General features: G+C 58.6%; 1 protein-coding gene across 1 annotated transcript; it reads left to right on the top strand.

Moving 5' to 3' along the window:
• The first annotated feature begins 518 nt into the window (after positions 1-518).
• LCK (LCK proto-oncogene, Src family tyrosine kinase) lies at positions 519-7290 on the top strand. Its single transcript, XM_041479403.1, has 12 exons — positions 519-633; positions 734-815; positions 898-988; positions 1068-1166; positions 1500-1603; positions 1679-1828; positions 2393-2545; positions 3511-3690; positions 4727-4803; positions 4904-5057; positions 5358-5489; positions 6582-7290. Exons 1-12 carry the CDS (start codon positions 532-534, stop codon positions 6782-6784), a joined length of 1527 nt encoding a protein of 508 aa, XP_041335337.1. The 5' UTR covers positions 519-531; the 3' UTR covers positions 6785-7290.
• The last annotated feature ends 2776 nt before the right edge of the window (positions 7291-10066 follow it).

The following is a 10066-nucleotide window of genomic DNA, read 5'->3' as shown; positions in this document are numbered from 1 at the left end:
TGGATGTGCCCACATCCAGCTGTGAGATGATTTTAGGATCAGGGAGGTTCTTGCCCAGCCAGAGCTCGTTAAAGACAAGCTGCAGGAATATGTTAATTGCTAATGGGATGTTAATGAGGAGGTTGTTATGTGCAGGGAGAGCAGAGGGATCAGCCCCAGAGCGGCACAGGAGGCACAGAGGAGGCACAGAGGAGCCTCAGGCTGGGCACTAATTGCCTTCAGTGGTTGTAATTAATGAAGGCAGGATAAATTAGGAGGAAATAACGGCTGGTGACAGAGTCAGGGAATGCCCTCAGCTGGGGAGCTGGGATGGGACAGTGGTGTGGGATGGATGGATGGATGGATGGATGGATGGATGGATGGATGGATGGATCCATGGATGTAGGGATGGATGGATGATGGATGAATGGAGGGAGGGATGGATGGATGGATCCATGAATGGATGGATGGATGGGGATGCAGTGGAGAATGAGCAGAGGCAGGGATGGCAGTGCCAAGGCTCCCTGTGTCACCTCTGTCCCCACAGCCACCATGGGCTGCTGCTGCAGCTCGGACTACGACGAGGACTGGATCGAGAACATCGACATCTGTGAGCACTGCAATTACCCCATCGAGCCCGACAGCAAGTACCAGGTGAGGAGGGGGTGACAGACCCCAATCCCGGTGGCCAAACACCCCCAGAGGTGGCCAAATCCCACAGGCTGGGGGCTCATGGGGTTCCTGTCCCCGGCAGAGGCCGATCCGCAACGGCTCCGAGGTCCGAGACCCCCTGGTGTCCTACGAGTCCTCGTCACCCCCGTGCTCCCCCATGCAAGGTGAGGCATGGCTGTGGCCTGGGGGGGCTGTGCCACCCCCAGACTGGTCACTGCCACCCTGTCCCTCCTCTTGTCCCCACAGACAAGCTGGTGGTGGCCCTGTACAACTACGAGCCCAAGCACGATGGGGACCTGGGGCTGCGGAAGGGGGAGAAGCTCCGTGTGCTGGAAGAGTGAGGAATTCCGGAGGTGTCCCAGAGCCCCCGGGGCCGGGGCAGGGCCTGGGGGTCTCACTGAGCTCTGTCCTTGCAGGAACGGGGAGTGGTGGAAGGCGCAGTCGCTCACCACGGGCCAGGAGGGGCTGATCCCCCACAACTTCGTGGCCTTGGTGAACAGCCTGGAGCCCGAGCCGTGAGTGGGGATGGGCCAGGTGGGATGGAGGGATGGATGGATGGATGGATCCATGGATGGATGGATGGATCCATGGAGGGATCCATGAATGGATGGATGGATCCATGGATCCATGGAGGGATCCATGAATGGATGGATGATGGATGGATGGATGGATGGACATGGATGGATGATGGATGGACGGATCCATGGAGAGTTGGATGATGAAGGATGGATCCATGGATGGATGGACGGATGGATGTGTCCTGGCAGGATCTGAGCTCTGGGAAGGAGCCTGGAGCATCCCACAAAATGGCCGTGTCCCCTCTGCCCTAAGCCTGCCCCATTCCCCAGGTGGTTCTTCAGGAACATCAGCCGCAAGGACGCCGAGCGGCAGCTCCTGGCCTCGGGCAACACCCACGGCTCCTTCCTCATCCGCGAGAGCGAGACCTCCAAAGGTGCTGCCCGCGGGTCCCAGGGGCTGGGGGAGCCTCAGGCGGGCTCGGGGGTCCCACGGGTGTCCCTGTCCCCAGGCTCGTACTCGCTGTCCGTGCGGGACCTGGACGAGAGCCAGGGAGAGACGGTGAAGCACTACAAGATCCGGAACCTGGACAGCGGCGGCTTCTACATCTCCCCCCGCATGCCCTTCGGCAGCCTCAGGGAGCTGGTGCAGCACTACACACGTGAGGGATGGGAACGGGAACGGGGCAGGAATGGGGTGGGGATGGGATAGGATCCATGGGATGGGATGGGATGGGAATGGGGTGGGAATGGGGCAGGAATGGGATGGGGATGGGATGGGAATGGGATGGGAATGGGGCAGGAAAGGGATGGGAACAGGGCAGAAATGGGATGGGAATGGGGTGGGAAGAGATGGGGATGGGATGGGATAATGGGATGGGATCCATGGGATGGGATGGGATGGGATGGGACGGGACAAGCTGAAATGGGAATAGGAGGGATAAAAGGGGATGGTACAGGGTGGGATGGGACTGGAGAGGATGGAATAGGGCAGGGTGTTATGGGACAGAACTGGATGGGATGAGACTGGATGGGATGGGACCAGAGAGGATAGGACAGGAATATGGCAGGCTGGGATGGGACATAATTGAATGGGATGGGATGGGATGGGATGGGATGGGATGGGTGGGGTGGGATGAGCAGGACCTGCTGCTCCCAGCGGCCCAGCCCAGCCCTGGCCGTGCCGGTGCCCCGCGCTGGCCCAGCTCTGCCTCCCTGTGGCCCAGGCAGCTCCGACGGGCTCTGCTGCCGCCTGGGCAAGCCCTGCCGGACGCAGAAGCCGCAGAAGCCGTGGTGGCAGGACGAGTGGGAGGTGCCGCGGGAGTCGCTGAAGCTGGTGGAGAAGCTGGGAGCGGGGCAGTTCGGAGAGGTCTGGATGGGTGAGTCAGGGTGAAACTGGGGCACCAGAGTGAGCAGCGGGATCCTCCAGCCGGGATCTCACACGGAGCAGCAGCACAGCCCACGGTGTGGGACTGCGGCTTTGAGGGTCCTGGAAGAAGGCAGAACCCAGCCCAAACTTCCCTTTTCTCCCACCCCTGCAACCCTGCTCTGCTGGTGGAGACAGGGGGATGTGTGGGATCATGGAGCTGCTGGCTTTGTCCCCACCTGGGAGTGTCCCTTGTGCCTGGAATGCTGGAGCAGCTGCGGGGGCTTGGAGGGAGATCCAGCCACAAAACCCCTCCTGCTCCCGGAGTGCTGCGGTGGGGAAGCCACCGGGGCTGCCCTGCTCCCCTCCATCCCTCCCCGTTTCCCTTTATCCCTTCCCTCCAACTTTTCTCTCTGTCCCAGCCCACTTCCCTCCATCCTTTTCCTTCCATCCCTCCATCCCTCTCTGATTCCCTCTATCCCTCCCCATTTCCCTTTATCCCTTCCCTCCATCCTTTCTCTCTGTCCCAGCCCACTTCTCTCCATCCTTTCCCTCCATCTTTTCCCTCCATCCCTCCCCGTTCCCCTCCATCCTGCCCCACAGCCCTCTGGAGGTCTCAGCTTCCACTCCCACAGCTTCTGCCTGTCCCACCAAGTGCCCCCAGTGCTCCCAGCACTCCTCCAGCCCCACCTCACACCCCAAACCCCGCTCCCCACCCCCTGCTCTCCTCCTAAACACCACACACGGAACCATCAGTGCCTGGCTCCAGCGCCACTGAGCTGGGATTGCCCCAAAAGCCCTCCAGCCCCACCACAACGGCGTTTTGGGCCCTGAAACTCCATCTCCAGCCAACCTTTACACCTCCCACCCAACTTTTGGAACCTCCTCCTCAGCTGGGGGTGCTCCGTGGAGCCGCCCTCCCTGGCTGCCACTGCTGCCCGGTGTCCAGATCCCGTTTTTCCCCGTTTTTCCCCCAAGGCTTCTACAACGGGCACACGAAGGTGGCAGTGAAGAGCCTGAAGGCTGGCAGCATGTCCCCCAGCGCCTTCCTGGCCGAGGCCAACCTGATGAAGCAGCTGCAGCACCCGCGGCTGGTGCGGCTCTACGCCGTGGTCACCAAGGAGCCCATCTACATCATCACTGAGTTCATGGAGAAGGGTGAGGAGCCCCGGGGGCTCCAGGTGCTGCCCCAGCCACAGGGGTGTGGCCACAGAGTTTTAAGGATGGAAAAGATCTTTGGGATGAAGTTCAAGCTGTGAAAAATCCCTACCTAAACAGGCAGAGAGCTGGGTCATGGGCATTGTCCTAGCAAGGGTGGCCAAGCCTGGCGTGGTCCCTGTGTCTCAAATTGGGTCATGGGCATTGTCCTGGCAAGAGTGGCTGAATCTGGGGTGATCCCTGACACCCAAAGTGGGTCCTGGGCATTGTCCTGGCAAGGGTGACCAATCTTAGGGGTGTCCCTGCCACCCAAAATGGGTCCTTGGCATTGTCCTGGCAAGGGTGACCAAGCCTAGGCTGGTCCCCAAAACCTGGGGTGACCCTAAATGAGTCCTGGGCATTGTCCTGGCAAGGGTGACCAATCTTAGCCACCCAAACTGGGTCCTGGGTGTTGTCCTGGCAGGGGTGACCAAGCCTGGGGTGGTCCCTGCAAGGTGGGGATGGCACAAATTGGGTGCCAAAAGGATTGTCCTGGCAGGATGACCAAGCCCAGGGTGGTCTCTGTGACATTGGGGTGACCCCAGTTGAGTCCTGGGCAGTGTCCTGGCAAGGGTGGCCAATCCTGGGGTGTTCCCTGCCACCCAAACTGAGTCTTGGGCATTGTCCTGGTAGGAATGACCAACCCTAGGCTGGTCTCTAAAACCTGGAGTGACCCAGGCTGTGTCCTGGGCATTTTCCTGGCAGGGGCAGAGCTCTGTGCAGGTCATTCCTTAAACTCCTCCAGGGATGTGACTACAGCACCTCCCAGTGCAGGCTCCAAAACCACTCAAAATGAAAGATTGGCAATGTGGAAATTTGTTAATTTTAGAGATTCCTTTGCCTCCAGCCCTGGGGAAGCTTTGCCTTTGTTCTCCTACCTCCAGCTTGGGCAAAAAGGATTTTTATGTTCTCCTGACCACATTCCCAGAGCTTTTTTGGGGGGGGGACAGTGCCCTTGTGACCCCCCAGGAGTTGAGAACTGCTGCTTTCATCTCAGGCAGCCTCGTGGACTTCCTCAAGACCTCGGAAGGAGTCAAGCTCAGCATCAACAAACTCCTGGACATGGCAGCACAGGTGAGGGGGGAGCAGAGAGATGGGGATGGAGCTGGGAGAGCTCTGCAGGGCTGGAGCCGTTAATTAACAACTGCAATTCATTAATAATTACGAATCCCAGATCGCTGAAGGCATGGCTTTCATCGAGGCCAAGAATTACATCCACAGGGACCTGAGGGCCGCCAACATCCTGGTCTCGGACACTTTGTGCTGCAAAATCGCCGATTTTGGGCTGGCCCGGCTCATCGAGGACAACGAGTACACGGCTCGGGAGGGTGAGCCCCGCCCAGCCCGGGGGTCACCGGGCTTGGGGACATCGGGAGAGGAACCCGCAGCCAGCCCGGGGAGCTGCAGGAGAGGGGTGCAAGGATGTTTTTTTTCCTTTTCCATCTCACCGCAGCCGGAGCGGGGTGGCTTTGGGTGCTACCGCAGGCTCAGGGGGCTCAGCCACCAAAGCCAGCCGGTGGCCAGGCAGCGACAGAGCCCGGCTTGGGGACTGTCACACGGGATTAAAGCGTGATTGCAGCTCAGCCTCAGCTGGGAAGGTCGCTTCATCCCCTCCCTTCCCCTCCCAGGGGCCAAATTCCCGATTAAGTGGACGGCGCCCGAGGCCATCAACTACGGCACGTTCACCATCAAGTCGGACGTGTGGTCCTTCGGCATCCTGCTCACCGAGATCGTCACCTACGGCCGGATCCCGTATCCAGGTCGGGATTTTGGGGCAGCTGCGGGGCTGGCCCGCCCTCGGTTTGTGTGTGTGTGTCTGTGTGTGTGTGTGTGTGTCTGTGTGTGTGTGTGTGCATGCAGAGCCGCACGCACGCCGCTGCCAGCCTGGCTCCCTGCCCGCCCGGCAGCACCAGAGACACGCGGGGAGGGGTTCGGGGGGTGGAAAGGGATGGAAAGGGGTGGGAGGTCCCCCCCCGTGCGGGGTTTGGGAGGGTGGGGTGGTACCTGTGACCCAAAGTGGGTTCTGGGTGTTGTCCTGGCAGGGGTGACCAATCTTACGGGGCTCCCTGCCACCTAAAATTGAGTCTTGGGCATTGTCCTGGCAAGGGTGACCAAGCCTGAGGTGGTCCCTAAAACCTGGGGTGACCCTAAATGAGTCCTGGGCATTGTCCTGGCAAGGGTGACCAATCTTAGGGGGGGTCTCTGTGACCCAAACTGGGTCCTGGCAGCATGACCAACCCCAGGGTGGCACCTACACCATGGGGGTGACCCAAATTTGGTCCTGGTAGGATGACCAACCCTGGGGTGGTCTCTGTGACCCAAACTGGGTCCTGGCAGGGATGACCACCCCCAGGTGGTCCCTGTGACCCAAACTGGGTCCTGGCAGGATGACCACCCCCAGGGTGGTCCCTGTGACCCAAACTGGGTCCTGGCAGGATGACCACCCCCAGGGTGGTCCCTGTGGCCCAAACTGCATCCTGGCAGGATGACCAACCCCGGGGTGGTCTCTGTGACCCAAACTGGGTCTTGGCAGGATGACCAACCCTGGGGTGGTCCCTGTGCCCCAAACTGGGTCCTGGCAGGGATGACCAACCTCGGGGTGGTTCCTGTGGACCCAAACTGGGTCCTGGCAGGATGACCACCCCCAGGGTGGTCCCTGTGACCCAAACTGGGTCTTGGCAGGATGACCAACCCTGGGGTGGTCCCTGTGCCCCAAACTGGGTCCTGGCAGGGATGACCAACCTCGGGGTGGTTCCTGTGGACCCAAACTGGGTCCTGGCAGGGATGATCACCCCCAGGCCCACCACGGGGGTGACCCACCCTGATCCCCACACACACCGCCCTCCCTCCAGGCATGACCAACCCCGAGGTGATCCAGAACCTGGAGCGTGGCTACCGCATGCCGCAGCCCGAGCAGTGCCCGGGGGAGCTCTACGAGCTGATGAGGCAGTGCTGGAAGGAGAGCCCCGAGGAGCGCCCCACCTTCGACTTCCTCAGGAGCGTCCTCGAGGATTTCTTCACCGCCACCGAGGGCCAGTACCAGCAGCAGCCCTGAGCGTTCGGGGTGCTGGGGGTCCCCACACGCCCCACCTTTGGCTTCCTCAGGAGCGTCCTCGAGGATTTTTTCACCGCCACCGAGGGCCAGTTCCAGCGGCAGCCCTGAGGGCTCGGGGCGCTGGGCGTCCCCACAGACTCCATGGCCGCCGCTCTGTGAGGATTTGAAGCGCTCCAGAGCTCGGGAGCAGCAGCTTTGACTCCTTCAGGAGGGGCTGGACGGCCGGAGCAGACCCCCAAACGCTGGAGGGGTGGCACAGGGTGCCCAGAGGGTGCCCAGGCTGCTGTCCCTGCCTTTCCCAGGGGGCACATCCAGGCTCCAGCCCCTCAGGGCTCGCCTCACCCCGCTCCGCCCGTGCCCCCTTCACCCGCCCGGGGATGGCTGCAGCCCCCTCAGCAGCGCTTGGGGGGCACCCCTTGGCTGTGGGACGACGCTCCTTCTCCCCTCAGGGCGTTTGCAGGACCCGCCCCGCAATCATTTTGGGGAAATAAAGGCATTTTCAGCGCCGGGGGCCTCGCAGGGCCGGGTTGCCATAGGGTGGGGTACGCGGGGTGATGCTCACGGCGCACGGACCCCAGTTGGGGGCACATGGACCCCACTCGCACCAACCCACCCTGGGGAGCCCCTGGGACCCCCGGGACCCCCCTGAACCCCCCCCAGCCCTGGGAGCCCCCACATGGGCCAGCCCTGCCCTGGGGTCCAGAGGTGGGGTGGGGAAATGTGGAGATTTGGGGGAAGATCAGGGGCATGGGGAAATGTGGAGATCTGAGGATTTGGGGGAAGATCAGAGAGGTAGGATGGGGAAATGTGGGGATTTGGGGGAAGATCAGAGGGGTGGGATGGGGAAATGTGGAGATCTGGGGGAAGATCAGGGGCATGGGGAAATATGGAGATCTGAGGATTTGGGGGAAGATCACGGGGATGGAATGGGATGGGGAAGTCTGGAGATCTGGCCATTTGGGAGTTGGGAAAGGCAGGGAAGAGTCCGGGTTGGTGAGAAGAGCTCGAGGCCAGGAGAGGCTTTGGGTGCTGAGATGTTGGAGAAGGATTTGGGGAGGTGCTGGACGGGCTCTGAGGAGGACAAGCCACTCCTGGGACAGCGTTTTGGGCTCAGGAGGGGACAGAAGGGATTTGGGATTGCGTGGCTGTGGGGCAGCAGAAGGAGCAGACCCCAAAGCCTCACGGGGTGTCCTGTGGGGCTGGGGAGTCCCAGTCCTGCCCCTCTCCCTTCCCCTGCTCGTTTTTCACTGGCTCTGTGCTCACCTTGTGTCACAGACCTCTGTTCCAACAGGGTTTTTAACCTGAAATCAAATAAAAACTTTTTCTTCTTGCTGCTTTTCCCCCCTCTAAGGATGTGCCCAGTGCAGGAGGCTTTTCCAAATCCTGTCCTATTTTTTTTTCCCTCTAAAAATGGGATTTTTTTTCCCCCTCAAATGAGAGGTTTTCAGCTCTGCTGGGTTATAATTTTTTAAGGCATTCAGTTATATCTGAAATGTGAAATTAACAGTTGTTTTGTTTGAAATGCTGCTGCCCTGCAGGTCTTTGCTGCACAAGAATTTCACAAATTCGGGTTCCATACTTTGTGGTGAGGTTTTAGTCCTTTTTATTTTTTTTTTTTTCTTTTTCACTGTTCTTTTCTGAGCAGCTTTTGAACATCCACAGCTGAGGGGTAAAAAGCTACTTTTACTGAGAGGAAATAAATAATTTGTTCATTTGAGCTTTTTATTTTCCACACTGGGATGTTGAAACAGCTCAACCTGCTGCTGGGAATTCCCTAAATTTCATGAGCTGAAGGAATTGGGGTCCTTCCTGCAATCCTGAGGGGCTGGGGGAAGGTTTGGGTAGAATTTCTCCCCTCAGAGCTCCCCGTGGAGGGATTTGTTTAACCCCTGCTAAGTTCACACTCCTTAATCTGCTCTGACGTCCAGGAGCAGCTGAGCTCAGCCAGGGATCCACGGGGCTTGGGATGTGCTCAGCACAGGGAACAGGAGCTCAGGGTTGGCCCAGGGCATTTTTTAAGAGCTTCACTGAGTTCTGTGCTTGTATTTTCTAGGCAGAGCCTCAAACATCTCTTGCAAGTTCCCCAAATCTTGATTTAGAGGTAGTAAAATACATCCCTAAAACTGGCAGGATGGATTGCCAAAATTTCAGAAAATAGAATTATTTTCAGTGGGAAAAAAATGTATTTCACTGAAAAAAAAATTCTGTTTACTGAAAGAACATTCCCCCAGAGCTCCACAGACAGGTCAGTTCCAGCAGCAGACTTGCCTGGATGTGGGATTTGCACTTCTGGCATCTCCTTTTCCTGCCTGAAAATAGATCCATGTCCAGAGGAGGAAAAACTGCTTCTGCTGAAGGTGGAGAGTGCTGATGAAATATTAATTCTGCCCTCTGAGTCACTGGCCAGACCGGATTGGATCTGCTGCTTCCCAAAAGGAGCAGGAGCAGCTTGGTCTGGTTTCCCAGGAAAATGAGGCTTGGGAGAGAGAGATTCCTGCTCCCTGCAGCCAAATCTGAAATCTGAAAGGGAAATCCCTGTGAATTTCAGGGAAATGAGTGCCCCTGGGAAAGGAGGTGGAATAAAAACCTCATTTATCAGTGAGGTGGGAGCTCAGTTTGGAGCAGAAAATCCACATGGGGAGGTGACTCTGTTCCCCATGTCCCATAAAATAATGCCAGGGGGGTGGCTGGAAAGGCCTGGAGATCCTCTGGGGGATTTGAAGGAATAAAAAGGGGTGAAGAGAAGTGTGGAGGTGTAAAAGCAGAGCTGGGTGGTGTTTGCAGAGTTCAGAGTTCCCTGGATCCCATTTCCCTTGGGTAAACAGGAGGAAAGTGAGGCTCAGGCCGGGTGTTCCTGGGCTGAGTCACTGTCTGAGCTGGGATTAACTCCAGGGCTCCTGCTCCCAGCCCTCCCTGGAGCCTGGGAGACATCCCTGGCACTCAACCCGAGCTCCTCTGACCCCAAACCTTGGAGATTTGTCCTCTGCACTGCCACAGCCATGGAAGGGGTTGGGTTGGGAGATGATCCAGCAGCAATTCCAGCCCCTTTCCAAGGGCAGGCACTCCTTGCACTGGTGGCATTGCAAATTCCCTGCCTGAAATTTGAGGGGGAGCCTTGGAGACATCCCTGACATGGGCAGGGACTCCTTGCACTGGTGGCATTCCAAATTCCCTGCCTGAGATTTGAGGGGGAACCCTGAATCCATGGATATCCCTGTGCCAGGATCCCAGCCACACGAATCCCAGAGGAGCTGATGATTCCCTCTGCAGGAATTGCTGACA

The sequence above is a fragment of the Pyrgilauda ruficollis genome, unplaced genomic scaffold (assembly GCF_017590135.1).
Source record: "Pyrgilauda ruficollis isolate IOZ18807 unplaced genomic scaffold, ASM1759013v1 scaffold48, whole genome shotgun sequence".
Taxonomy (NCBI): domain Eukaryota; kingdom Metazoa; phylum Chordata; class Aves; order Passeriformes; family Passeridae; genus Pyrgilauda; species Pyrgilauda ruficollis.
Note: the sequence above shows the minus strand (reverse complement) of the source record. Positions and strands in the feature narration are given on the sequence as shown.